We start from the raw sequence: 14,223 nt of genomic DNA on the forward strand, positions 1-14,223 counted from the left end.
GTCAGGCTTCCAGATGTTTTATTTGTCACCTCAAATATGGAAACGTGTGCCTTAATATGCCTAAAAATGTCTGACTGTCTGTCTTTAGAACACAGAAGGACGAATATCACTTTTATGATACTTTTTCTTGAACATTCCTTAAAGTATTGACAGTAATGCATACAGTATTATTAAAAAATGCCAAAAAAATCATTCAGCATGATCACAGATGGCCAGTGCAATGCTATTAATCTAACCACAACTGTTAAAGTAGCAAACAAAGTCTACATTTTTTTAAGTTCCCTTAACTCAAAACATCCCAAACATATTGACATTAATGCATGTAATATTGTTAGAGAATGCAAAAAAAAATTAATGATCACAGTCAGATGGCCAATGGCCAGGAATTTAAGCAGAAAGTGCTCTTGAAGGTCATGTTCTCGAGTTAAATCTATAGTGTTGTGAAATCCAATTAAAAATTCATCTCTCTACCATTGCATTTGCATTAATTAGTGAAGATTCCCTCATAGATATGCTGCGATCAGACCTCATCCACAAACAAAACTCAACTAGAAATATAATTGTGAGTTTTTGCAGGACTGAGGTCTAGAGATGATGAACGGGCCAGTTGGTAAACAGCTTTTCCAAATGCAAAAGGAAGGAGAAAAGGCCACTGCCAGGCGAGATGTGCGTCACAGATAATTCTGTGCCAGTTTCATCTCTGCACTGACGTCCACCATCAGACGCAGGTCTCTGACTGAAGAATCATCTGTTGAAGTCTGTGTTTTAGTGTGTATAAACATCATATTTCTAGTTACTGCTCATATTAAAATTGATCATGAAATGACATTTACATCCTATTTTACTTGCATATCCTGACTCAAGAATGTGTCTTCTGTGAACGGCCCCCTAAAATGTGCTCAAACATCACTTTTAAAGTTGTGGTAGTCTTTTCTTCTCTATTGTGATGTATATCCGAGTGAAACAGCTTCCCAAACAAGAACAAATGTAGGGCGGGGCTTATTTTGTCCATGTGGAATTGATTGAATGGTTGTGGTTTGCTATTGGCGGATGTCATGTCCTTTACTTTTGAAGTTTATATTTCTGAATTACCATGTGTTTGTATTTGTTCCAGGTCATTTGAAGGTGAAGGGCTGCAGAGAGCCAGACAGATTGAGAATGGGATTGTGGGTAGAGTTGTGGCTGTCAGGGGACTGGTGAGGGTCACCCCGTCGCTATTCTCTTAAAGGCAGTGCCAATCGCCTGCAGCGGCAGCACAGATGGATTACATAATAGTGCTGATGGGGGCCGTGCCAATGCCTGTCCCATACCTCACCCACTGCGACGGGCATCTCTGCCAGAGACGGCCGACACTATATGCATCTGTGTTTATCCCTTTAACTAAACTCATGTCTTCTTGCATAACCAGCCAGTGGATGACATGTGCCTTGGGAAATAAGTTTAACCATGAATAAAAATATGTTTCACATGAAAGGGCATTCACATTCAGTTAATAAAGACTATATATTTACCTTTTCCAAAGTTTTGCCCATGCAAAACTCACTACAACGTTTTGTAGCTTGTTGCTTGGTCGTTGCTATGCAGTTGTTAAGTAGATGTTACTATATTGATATGCAGTTGCTAGGGAATTCTGGGTGGTTAATTTGCAAGAGTGTTGCTATGCAGTTGTTAATGCATTCTGAGGGACTGTTAGGATGTTTGGGTGGTTGGCAGGGTGTTGCTATACAGTTGCTAGGGTATTCTTGGTGGCTGCATTGTTAGGATGTTGCTATGCAGTTGCTAAGGAATTCTGAGGTGTTGTTTGTGTGTTGCTATGCAAATGCTAGGATGTTCTGGATGGTTTCCAGGGTGTTGCAATGCAGTTGCTAGGGTATTCTGGGTGACTGCATTGTTAGGATGTTGCTATGCAGTTGCTAAGGAATTCTGAGGTGTTGTTTGTGTGTTGCTATGCAAATGCTAGGATGTTTTGGATGGTTTCCAGGGTGTTGCTATGCAGTTGCTAGGGTATTCTGGGTGACTGCATTGCTAGGATGTTGCTATGCAGTTGCTAATGCATTCGGAGGGGCTGTTAGTATGTTGCTATGTGATTTCTAGGATGTTTAAGTGCTTGCCAGGGTGTTGCTATGCAGTTCCTAGGGTATTCTGGGTGGTTACTTCACAAAAATTTTGCTATGCCGTTGCTAATGCATTCTGAGGGGCTGTTAGGATGTTTGGGTGGTTGGCAGGGTGTTGCTATGCAGTTGCTAGGGTATTCTGGTTGGTTGTACTGCTAGAGTGTCGTTAAGCAGTTGCTAAGGCATTCTGAGGGGCTGCTAGTGTGTTGCTATATGATTTCTAGGATGTTTGGGTGGTTGCCAAGGTGTTGCTATGCAGTTGCTAGGATATTCTTGGTGACTGCATTGCTAGGATGTTGCTATGCAGTTGGTAAGGAATTCTGAGGTGTTGTTTGTGTGTTGCTATGCAATTGTTAGGATGTTTGGGTGGTTGCCAGGGTGTTGCTATGCAGTTGCTAGGGTATTCTTGGTGGTTACTTTGCAAGAATGTTGCTATGCAGTTGCTAATGCATTCTGAGGGGCTGATAGTATGTTGCTATGTGATCGCTAGGATGTTTGGGTGGTTGCCAGGGTGTTGCTATGCGGATGCTAGGGTATTCTGGGTGGCTGCATTTGTAGGATGCTGTTATGCAGTTGGTAAGGAATTCTGAGGGGTTGTTTGTGTGTTGCTATGCAATTGCTAGGATGTTTTTGGTGGTTTCCAGGGTGTTGCTATGCAGTTGCTAGGGTATTCTGGGTGGCTACATCGCTAGGATGCTGCTATGTAATTGACAATAATGCGTTCAGAGGGGCTGTTAGTATGTTGCTAAGTGATTGCTAGGGTATTCTGGGTGGCTGTATTGCTAGGATGTTGCTATGCATTTGCTAAGGAATTCTGAGAAGTTGTTTGTTTGTTACTATGCAATTGCTAGAATGTTTTGGGTGGTTTCCAGGGTGTTGCTATGCAGTTGCTAGGGTATTCTGGGTGGCTACATCGCTAGGATGCTGCCATGCAGTTAATCTGTTAGTATGTTGCTATGTGATTGCTAGGATGTTTTGGGTGGTTTCCAGGGTGTTGCTATGCAGTTGCTAGTGTATTCTGGTTGGTTTCATTGCATTGTGTTGCACTGATGTTAATATACAGTTGCTAATTAAAATAAAATAGTAAAATAATTCCACCCTGAAGCTTCTATGACATTCTGCTTCTTCAACAAAAGATTTTTCTCATCTGTTTAACAGTCCGATGGGTGAGTTTGTTTGCTTAGAAAAGTAATTGCATTATATTTGAGGTAATATTAGCCTACTAAAGATTCTGCATAAATGTTGACTCATTCTCTTTTAGTTGGACTAATAGCATTTAACACCAGAGCATCATTACGCCCAGTGATTTTGTATCCTGCTTTTTATCCATTTTCCTCTAAAATTGCTTTCAGTGCCGTTCCCTTGTGCGCACTAAAGATGAGTTTAGCCTCAGCGAAAATGGACAGAAGCAATTTTTATAAGTCTGCTTTATCTTAGCTTGCAGAACAGACTTGGTCATAACCACGAGCGTCTGCCCATAAGAGCCCCTCCATCCGGTGCCAACACATACAGATGGTGAGGATGGTGTATGTGTGTGTTCTTCTTCACTCATTGACAGAGCCGTCAACACAAAGCCTTACTGAATAAGCATGTTTGGACGCCTTCGAATCGGCTTTCATTTCCATATCGCTGACATGCATTCATAGAGAGCAGACGCTAAATGTCCGACCCCTCCCTGAATGAAGCCCAGGGGGGTTTACACAGTCTCGGCCGTATAGAAAAGAGCGAGAGAGCTTTTGTGAGCACCCTTTTAATATATTATAGTGTACAACAAGCTTCCTCACACATTGAGCTGAATCACAACAGACAGGCGTGCCGCCAATTAACCACTGGCTCAGGATACAACAAACGAGAGATGCACTCTGAACAAAACAGCATGTGGAGAATAAAGAGCGAGAGGGCAGCATATATTAGTCTGAGATATTGAATTAGTAAATGCATAAAGGATAGACTTCGGAAACTGAAGCCAGCACAATATTTTGTTAAAAAGGATGGAACAGAATTCAGGAGTCTTGAAATTTGTTTTTCAAAGGTAAAAGCTGTTTTATATTAATGTTAATGATAATTCAACTAAAATGAATGAATGCTCTTCATTTAAGGGCTTGTTCATTTTTTCAGAAAATAATGATTGCAATATTGAAATATTTGCAATTAGTTTAACAAATAATTTCATTTTATATCAAATTTACACATTTAACCCTTTGTTTGCGTATTCATTGATTTGCAATGAAATTATAATTTGGTTCACTTTTTAATAGATTGCCAGCTGAAATACAGTCAAAACTGCTTATAAGATTTATATTTATATCATATTTACACATTTAACCCTTTGTTTGCATATTGAATGATTTGCAATTAATGAAATTATAATTAATTCAGTTAATTTTTTATTGATTGCCAGCTGAAATACAGTCAAAACTGCTTTACACAGATGTACACATTTAACCCTTTGTTTGCATATTGAATTATTTGCAGTTAGTTAAATTATTAATTCAGTTATTTTTTAAATTGATTGACAGATCAAATACAGGTAAAACTGCTTATCAGATTTGTATTTATATTTATACTAGATTTACACATTTTAACCTGAGAGCAGAACAGAAGGACCGACCACAAGAGCAGAACTTTCCTGTAAAAGCGCTGCGAGGCGAGCCGTGATCAAAACACACGTGTAGGGTTTCACCTTTGAAGCCACACAGATCAAAGACCACAGTAAAAGATATAAAAGATCACTGGAGACCCGAACGCGACTACAAACACTCCATACCGGACACCTGTTCATGAGTAAAACACTCACATCTATTCAGAAATAAAAAACAAGCATGGTGAATAAGTACAAATGCATGAATGTGAAATGATCAGAATCGAGACAAATGCTGCACATCAAGACTACACAACCTGAACTGTTTCTTTATGATATTATGAAACGTTTGCTTCAGTGAAGAGCTCTTGTTTCTCAGTATTCAGCACATTTGACAAACACATCCTTAGTGCCCTGGGACGGGATATAGGATTCCAGCGTCCTCATATGAATCAGTGAATACTGAGAGAGGTCGTGACCTCTGAGGCTACAGGCCAGTGGTGACAATAACAAGAGAGATGGTCAGAAACGGCCCTCGGGACACATTTGGACAGAGAGTTTCCCATGACACCGGGTCAAACCTCAGAGAAAAGAACGTTAATGTTTTCGTTAATGTTATTGCATTGGACTAAAACTTACTGACTTTGCTCACACGGAGTATAACATTTCCCAAAATTTGGGGGATAATTTTTGTATTTTTTCCCCCACCTTGTTACACTTGTGGTGTTTCCGGTCAAAAATGACCAGCCTACAAAAAATAGCTTATAAATCTTCCGTTATACTATATTATCACCAAATATTGGATTCAATCTTGTGATTCTTCAAATTAGGACAGGTTTATACAGTATATAATACAATGTATAATACAAAACCGGTCCTAATTGAAAGAAAACAAGTTGACAAAAAGATAGAATCCAATATTTGGTGATAATATAGCATAACTAGTGACTTTACAAGCAATTTTTAAAAGGCCGGTCAAAACATCAAAGGTTTTCAAAGGGTTTTCAACACAGTTTAAGGGTTAATTTATTTTGGTGAGCATAAGAGACTTCTTTCAAAAGCATTAAAAATCTTTAATTATTCTGGTAGTGTATAGGGAATTTTTTTGTACTTTTTTTTGTTGATAAAATTAAGTGTTTCTTGGGTTCAGGCAACGATACAGACTATTGAGAATGTGAGACGCCTGTTAGTACACATTGATTTCTTCGTTCTTGTCCCATAGAGTCAAGTGAGATTGACCTGTGACGTGTTCAAATGTTGACAGCGGGACAGGCTACAGGAGCGGGTCACGACCTCTGTGACACAGAGCAGTGGAAGCGACACCCTGCCATTGACCAGATACTCTCCGATTCAGTCCTTCTTATGACCGGCAGAGAAAGACCTCGATTGTTGGCTTTCATCAGTGTAATTGACCAGTCAATGGTCTTTTTAAACAGGCTCTGCTCATTTATCAGCAGCATGGAGTAAAAGTGACACCAGGTCCATCAGAAAGAGACTAGAGATCCCAGACTTTTGGACCCCATATGACATTAAATATCAATGTTTGCCTCAGACGTTTCTCTCATAATTTCTTAGGAGAAATAAAAAGCAATAGTTGACACACTAAGAGTAGAGAGCTATAGCTGCTCAGATCATCTTAAAGGCGATTTCATTTGTGATTTTCTGTCCTGTGGGATGTTTTTAATGACCACAGACGAATTTCTTTTGTGAAAAGTCCTTGAAACTAGAGTTTTTCATTCTTCATTGATTCATTATGAACGTCAGGGACCAAACGGGGGTGAGGCGTGATGTGGACGGACAGGAAAATAACAGCAATGCTAAACTTCACTCAGTGTAAACGACTGACTCATTAAAATAATGAGTCACTGACAGAGAAGTGGATTTAATTAATGCCCCGTCTCACTGATGTCAGGCATACAGCCATACACAAGAATAAATTACATGTTAAAATATAAACCTTGGTGAGCATAAGAGACTTGTTTGCAAAGACATTTCTGGGCACGCACTGAGGTTTTCTGAGTGATTTTAGCATGTTGCTAACTAAAATACTGAATATCGTATGCATTTACATGAGGGCCGCTATGGAAGCTTGTTTCCACCACTAAATAAAACAAAAAAGGTAATTGCAACTTTTTATCTCACAATTCTGACTTTTTTCTCAATTGAGAGTTATAAAGTCAGAATTAATAAAGTCAGAATTGCGTGATATGAAGTCAGAATTGTGAGATAAACTCACAATTCTAAGAAAAAAAAAAATCCCTCACAATTGGATGCAATTGCGAGTTTATATCTCACAATTCTGACTTTATTAATTCTGTCTTTAATAATTCTGACTTTATAACTCGCAATTCTGACTTTATTAATTCTGACTTTATATCATGCAATTATGACTATTATTTCTGACTTTAACTCGCAATTCTGACTTTATATCACAAAATTTTGACTTTATATCACGCAATTCTGACTTTATTAATTCTGACTTTATAACTCGCAATTCTGACTTTTTTAACTCGCAATTCAGACTTTATTAATTCTGACTTTATAACTTGCAATTCTGACTTTTTTAACTCGCAATTCAGACTTTATTAATTCTGACTTTAATAATTCTGACTTTATAACTCACAATTCTGACTTTATTAATTCTGACTTTATAACTTGCAATTGTGAGTTTATATCTCGCAATTCTGAGAAAAGTCAGAATTGTGAGATATAAACCCACAATTGGGAGAAAAAAGTCAGAATTGTCAGATATATATGGCAATAACCTTTTTTTTTTTTTTTTTTTTAATTTCATGGCGGAAACTTCCATAGGCCGCTGCTGAATGATGCTACACGGTCCATTAAAAAATCTGTCCGTCCCTTTGCACTTGGCACATTTCAAGTACTTAATGCATTCTAATCCGACATTGACCATGTGGTGAAAGCCATTGTTTGCGCACTTTCACCCCCCGCTGTCAGCACTCTCAATTTAAACTCGGATTTACCACGGATCCTCTTTTGTTTGGCATCTTTTCGCGCTTCATTTTTTTTTTGTGGCGACTGTACCGTCTCTTATTATCATTTCAACATGAAATACTCACCAATTATGTATGCGCAGACTCTTTGAAAGCTTAAAGGGATTGAAGGGGCATCCAGCTTCCAGCCATAACAGCCTTTCATATGCAAACGCACGAGCGCAGCATCGACCTCTGAGGGTTTGGGCTTGAGCCGGAAGGCTCAGATCTCCTCCGCTCTTTTAATGATTATTGTGGAGGATTTCTTAGTGTTTATCTGCAGTTGCCATATCAGCGGTTTTGAAATCCCCATCGGAGAGGGAAAGACGAGGGTGTGTTGAATTGGAGGTGATTGTGTGCCCGGTGGATCGTTAAAACAGGCGTCAAACAAACAAACAGCATTTCTTCAGTATGAGAGAAGCTGCGGCCATTGAATTATCCCAGAGATGAAGGCAAATAGGTGTAGCCTACCACTTTCTTTGCCTAAAAGAACACATTTTGCTCATTTTACAAAGAATATAAAGATGCTTTCAGATATTGCCAGTCAGATGAACCATCCAACAAATGCTCCACTGTTATATCTAATTTCTTGTGGACATGTTACAATAGTAGTATGACGGAGATATTCACTGTGATATAACCTTTAAAGGCCCACTTAAGCAAAGTTCCTTTAAAATATGTTCACTCCTATTATTTATGAATGGGAGAAACTGCAACGCACAATATGGCGGAATACGTCCCGCCTTCTAAGTAAACGAGCCAATCGTTGATTGGTAAAGTCATTATTGTCTTATTGCACAACCTTATTGGCTCATCTAGCCTGAAGCTTTTTAAAGGCTATTTGAGCATAATAAACAACATTTATGTGACAGTTTTTATTGCTGATTTGAAATATTATAAAGTCTTTGACTTAAGTGCCTTGGAACGCGCAGCGTTATTCAGTGTGTTGACTTGACCCTTCACTGGGAGATTGATTGACAGGCGATCTAACCAATCATAACGCCAAATCTGCCATTTTGTCCGACAAAGCAGTCAGGGAGTTAGTAGATTAATGTCGGTGGACTTGAACCTGGAAAATGGTGTACTGCCATCTTTCCGTGGTTGAAACAACATTCCTTCTGATGTTCATTCATGTTTATTTGCTGCTATAAATTAACTAGTAAGAAGAGATGATCGTTTTGAGCCGCTTGAACTGAGGTGCTACAGCGATCTGTCACGACATATTAAAGAGCCACAAAATGGTATTTATTGTTTAGATTTCTTTAAAAACTACAAAATTTGAGACTTTGTTTCATATCAAAGGTAACCTGCTCTGTTTTGTCTGTCGACATGTTGTCAGTGTCCTCTTTGCTCCGCAATGTATTTTTTGTGGCGTGGGAGCAGCATAGCTTGTCGGACATAGCAACAGTAAATAAAGGGGGCGGGTCTTTGCAAACAGTCAATTTCAACTGAAACAGGAAAACAGGGCGGGACATATATAGAACAGCCCTTTTTAAAAATAGCCAATAGCGTTTTGTTTATATCATAGCTCGGCTAGAGCCGTTGAGCTTGGTAAAACATCCGTTTTCATTCTAAGCTCCTCCATATCGCTTTAAAATATAGCATTCTGTGCAAAATTCAAATGGGTCTGATACGTTTTGTGGTCTGCACCGACTTGCGGATAAGACCTTATATAGTAGTCAATATTTGAAGTGGATCAAAACCTTTCATCAAAGTTGTCCTGAAACCTTTTTCTTAGGACAACTTTGATGAACTTTTTTGATCCACTTCAAACGTTGACTACTGTATATAGAAAGACGGTGCACATGTATTGTTATGAATGGGAGAAAGTGCAACACGCAATATGGCGGAATAAGCCCCGCCTTCTAAATAAGAGCCAATCGCCTATTGGTAAAATTGCGTCACTGCAGCAGTGGCCATTAGAATCTCCGGTCAGACACGCGCTTTATAGAGACGTGCATTAGCTTGATCCAGCCGTTTTTTTTGTCACGATTGATGCCTTTGATTGGACAGAAGATTTAATGAGAAGCTGAAGTGCGTTGTGATGTCATGAAAATCCTTTTTAGCAGAGGTGGGAGACTGTATGTTTTATCTCCTAAATGCAAATTTTGTCATTGTTTTGGAACACACCAGCTTATTCATAACCTAAGGCTAACATTTTCATACGAAAAGCTAAAAACTTAAATTTTGATTTCGGGGGAACCAGTTAACCCCTGGACTGCACAAACCACAAAACTCATTCAAACTGCTGTAATGACCTTATTTTCTTACAATGCTTATAATGACATTATTTTCTTTTTAAGGCACAATACAGCTACTTTGTTTTTGTTTTTTAACAAACTGAACATATCAATATAGTCCTAAAATGTTTTCCACTGCGAAATGTCTAAAATAATGCATTACATGTTTAAAATTGTGTAAAAACAGTCATAAACATTCAGGCCGCACCAATCTCAAAACATTATACAGTTGACCCAGAACATAAAAAACTTTGTCCTATAAAAACGCACATGACACACTGCATTAGTTTAAATACAGAAAGCAACACTACAATAAGTGAATCAAATGTTTAGTTTGGAAACACACACACGTTAAAGGGATAGTTTGCCAAAAAACGAATAAATGAATGACAGAATTTTCATTTTTGGGTGAACTAGACCACACAGAACTCAAACCAACACAAAAAAACATGACAAGCTGACAAATAATATGTGCCAAAACCTCATAAAAAATAAACAATGACTGGACAGATTGAAACTAAACTGCAATTCAGGCCAAAAACAGATCATACATGAAGTGAAAACACATCAGACCACCTCAAATGGAATGTGGTGGGTATATTGAACACATTAGATATCAAAAGTCTCATATCAGTAGATTCATTATGGCAGCTGTCACCATGTCCACAGCAAACTTCACTCATTAATGCACATTTAAAACAACAATGAAATTTTAGCATGGGAAAATGTTGAGTTTAAAGCAAGAATTAATCCATAAATGGAACTCAACTCACCCTCTGGATGTTGCAAACTCAAATATCTCACTCTCTTCTTGTGTCCTTCCCTTTTTGAGGAATATTCTGTCCAGTCCTTCTCACTTTTTAATGCATAGTTTTGCTCCAACCTTAATTAAACACACCTGAACCGGGTAATTTGGGATTGCTAAAACATCCATGCAGGTGTGATAAAGCAAGCTAAATTCTGCAGGAACGCGGCTCTCCAGAAGGACTGGACACCCCTTTTATATAACAAAAGGCTCCAAAATGACAATAAAGCACCAAGGGAAGATTCACAGAGAGCAATGACTCTGTGACAAATTTCTTTTGTTCCTCTTTGGATAAAAGCGTCTGCTAAATGCATAAGGGTCAAAGACATTTAGATGTCCGCATCAATAGAAATTTACAAAAGTGATTTTATACACACAGAAAGCACATTAAATGCAAGTAAAACTTCTACTTTTAAGGTTTCAAATAAGTTTTGGGAGAATAAAATGTCAAAATGTGGGTGAAATAATGTTCCATTGTCATTCAGTGTAACACTTATATTTATGTAAAAATTGAAAAAACATACTTATTCTGACCTGTGTGTATTAAAATATATAAAAGAATAAGTGAGCATACTAAATTTTATTGCATTTTAAATGAGTAAAAAAATCTTGCTGACAAATGGGCAAAACCTAGGATAGTGGCAAAGTTTAGAAATGTAAAATTACAAGTATTAAGCATTTGGGGTAAAAGTAATTAGTCTTTAATATGGCATAAATAGTTTTTTTGTTGTAAATATCCCTGACAATATTACACTGAATGACATTTTAGTGGGTGTCTTCTATAAATCATGCTAAAAATGTATGATATTTAATTTTTGCTCAGAAAAAAAACAAAACAAAAATTAAACAGGACCCATTCTGATGTACTGAAAAACAATTCAAAGCTGTTTTACACTTATTGTTTTGATACTTGAAAACCATTTTTCATCTTTGACCCATTAATGTAAAAATAATGTTCCATGAAAGAAAGAGTCATATTAGTTTTGATCAACATGAGGGTGAGTAAATTTCATGTTTGGTTAAACTATCTATTAAAACGGTTGATGAAGTGAGAAGTGAATATTAAACAACCATACAAGATCTCATTTAAAAATGACAAAAAACGATTCTCGCCATCAAATCCATAAATAAATTGTAAGAAAAAAGTTTTTCAGAACTTGTGTCCTGCACATGTCAGTCAGGGTCTTTGACCTGCAGCGTGTCACAAAAAGTGTCAGTCACTCCTTTTTCCCAAAGAACTTCCTGAAGACGGATTTGTTCCGTGGCCGTGGGAGACTCGTGTAGCTCCTCATGGGCAGATCGGAGAAGGACTCCTGCTGGACGCCGCTTGGCTCGTCCATCGCAGTGCTTTTACAGACGGACGGCATCTCTCGATCTCCGATGAATAAAGTCACAGAGTAGCTGGAGCTGCTGTCCTGGCCTTTGCCTGAAGGGGGCGCTACAGGCTTTATCCTCTGATATGTGGCTGTGGACAGAGATATGAGTGTTTAAAGTTCATATAAAATTCATGTATACATAAATTACATTGCATGATGAATATTATTCAACATTAGCTTGGAGTCAATTGTTTTATTTGTGAGTCACTACATTTGGACTACATTATATAGCACCGTTTCATAAGAACGACCTGTTTACATGGCAAATGTTGTGACTGTATTAGCTGTACCTGAGGTAAAGGAGTGTGAGCGTCTCTTTTCACTGGTCCAGCCCTGAATGGTGGACATAGAAGACAACTTCTGTCTCAGAGACTCACCATGAGACTCAAACTCATCCTCTACAGAGAGAAAAAAACGAATATGAATCATTCAACCTCTACAATACAAGGGCAGACAGTATAAGTGAGTAACAAAGTACTGGAGGTGAGAAATAATGTGACCAAGGTGGAAATGACAAAATTCAGAGAGCTGAATAGAAGTGCTTCTCCAGAAATAGAAAGCCGCTGACAGCAAACAGATGTGACCATGCCTCATAATGTCTGTGTGAAGCTCGGCTCATGTTCAACACAGAGTCCTCTACTGCCCTCTTCTGGATGTCCAAGACATATTTATTTATTACTTGCATTAGTGGCCAGTGTTGAGGAAGCTACTCTGAAACTAAAAGCCATATTTATCTCGTTTATGCTTTTAAATACATTATACTAGCATACTTAAGATAAATTATATATTTAATTAAATATTTATTTTAAAATTTTACTTTACAACTAGACAAAATACTGATTAAGAAAATTATTTTTTTTTTAAACTAACTACTTTGAAGCTACTTATGGAGGAAACATCTAAAGTTATACAGATTTATTACAAATGATACATTTTATACTCTGAGCCATTTTTCTGGAACAAAAACAATGAGGGTTTATGAAATACAACTACGATTAACTTAAAATATAACGGTAATGGACAGCAGCATTTAACGAAATTTCAGTATAAAAAGTCAACTTAAATGCAGATAGATGGACGGATGACAGACAGACAACAGACAGACAGATAGATAGATAGATAGACAGATAGATAGATAGATAGATAGATAGATAGATAGATAGATAGATAGATGACAGACACAGATAGATAGATAGATAGATAGATAGATAGATAGATAGATGACAGACAGACAGATAGATAGATAGATAGATAGATAGATGACAGACAGATGACAGACACAGTTAGATAGATAGATAGATAGATAGATAGATAGATAGATAGATGACAGACAGATAGATGACAGACAGACAGACAGATAGATGACAGACAGATAGACAGATAGATAGATGACGGACAGACGGATGACAGACAGATAGACAGATGACAGACAGATAGATAGATAGATAGATAGATAGATAGATAGACAGACAGATAGATAGATAGATAGATAGAATGACAGACAGACAGACAGACAGACAGACAGATAGATAGATAGATAGATAGATAGATAGATAGATAGAGATCCAGTCTTCAGTCTACAGCACACACAATTTCTTACCAGAATGACCCGCATCTGAGAATGAAGGGAGCAACCGATCCTGATGTCTTTGGTGGATCTGCAGACCATCATTGGTGTGGACTATGATCTCTTTGGTTCGGCCTGAGGCAGGCTGACTCTGTGCTAAAACGGTTGTGGTGACATAATTTCTCATGGAGCAGTGACATTTATCTCCATACTGACAGTCTGTGATAGGAGGAGAATGTCTCGGGAGTATCTCTGAAGCTGAAGACCCATGACATGTCGATCTATTCACTACAGAATCACTGGATGCTGTAGAGAGAGAGGATTTCATTTGAATATGACTGTATTCATATAATGCAGCATGGACAATTTGTTAATGACAGACAGGCAGATATGTATAATGGTATAATACCCGTATGTGCTTGGATTCTAAGAATCCATTTCTTCATCATAAATCGGGAGGAGGCACTGAGGAGATACTCAGATCCATCACGCAATCTGAGAGAAAATGGTAAAACAAGTGAAGCGATTCAAACTACTTCCATCTGTA

General features: G+C 37.9%; 1 protein-coding gene across 5 annotated transcripts in view; it reads right to left on the reverse strand.

Annotated features, from left to right (window-relative positions):
- Window positions 1-9,927: 9,927 nt before the first annotated feature.
- Window positions 9,928-14,223, reverse strand: part of LOC127524779 (spectrin beta chain, non-erythrocytic 1) — a 57,621-nt gene continuing 53,325 nt past the window's right edge. For all 5 annotated transcript variants that reach the window (XM_051916652.1, XM_051916655.1, XM_051916653.1 and 2 more), the window contains 4 exons: window positions 14,086-14,171; window positions 13,710-13,982; window positions 12,400-12,507; window positions 9,928-12,198 (listed from right to left, as the gene is read on the reverse strand). In XM_051916652.1, coding sequence (XP_051772612.1) covers window positions 11,951-12,198; window positions 12,400-12,507; window positions 13,710-13,982; window positions 14,086-14,171 — 715 coding nt within the window. In that variant the 3' untranslated portion in view covers window positions 9,928-11,950. The remainder of the gene's footprint in view (window positions 12,199-12,399; window positions 12,508-13,709; window positions 13,983-14,085; window positions 14,172-14,223) is intronic.

The sequence above is a fragment of the Ctenopharyngodon idella genome, chromosome 13 (assembly GCF_019924925.1).
Source record: "Ctenopharyngodon idella isolate HZGC_01 chromosome 13, HZGC01, whole genome shotgun sequence".
Lineage (NCBI taxonomy): Eukaryota > Metazoa > Chordata > Actinopteri > Cypriniformes > Xenocyprididae > Ctenopharyngodon > Ctenopharyngodon idella.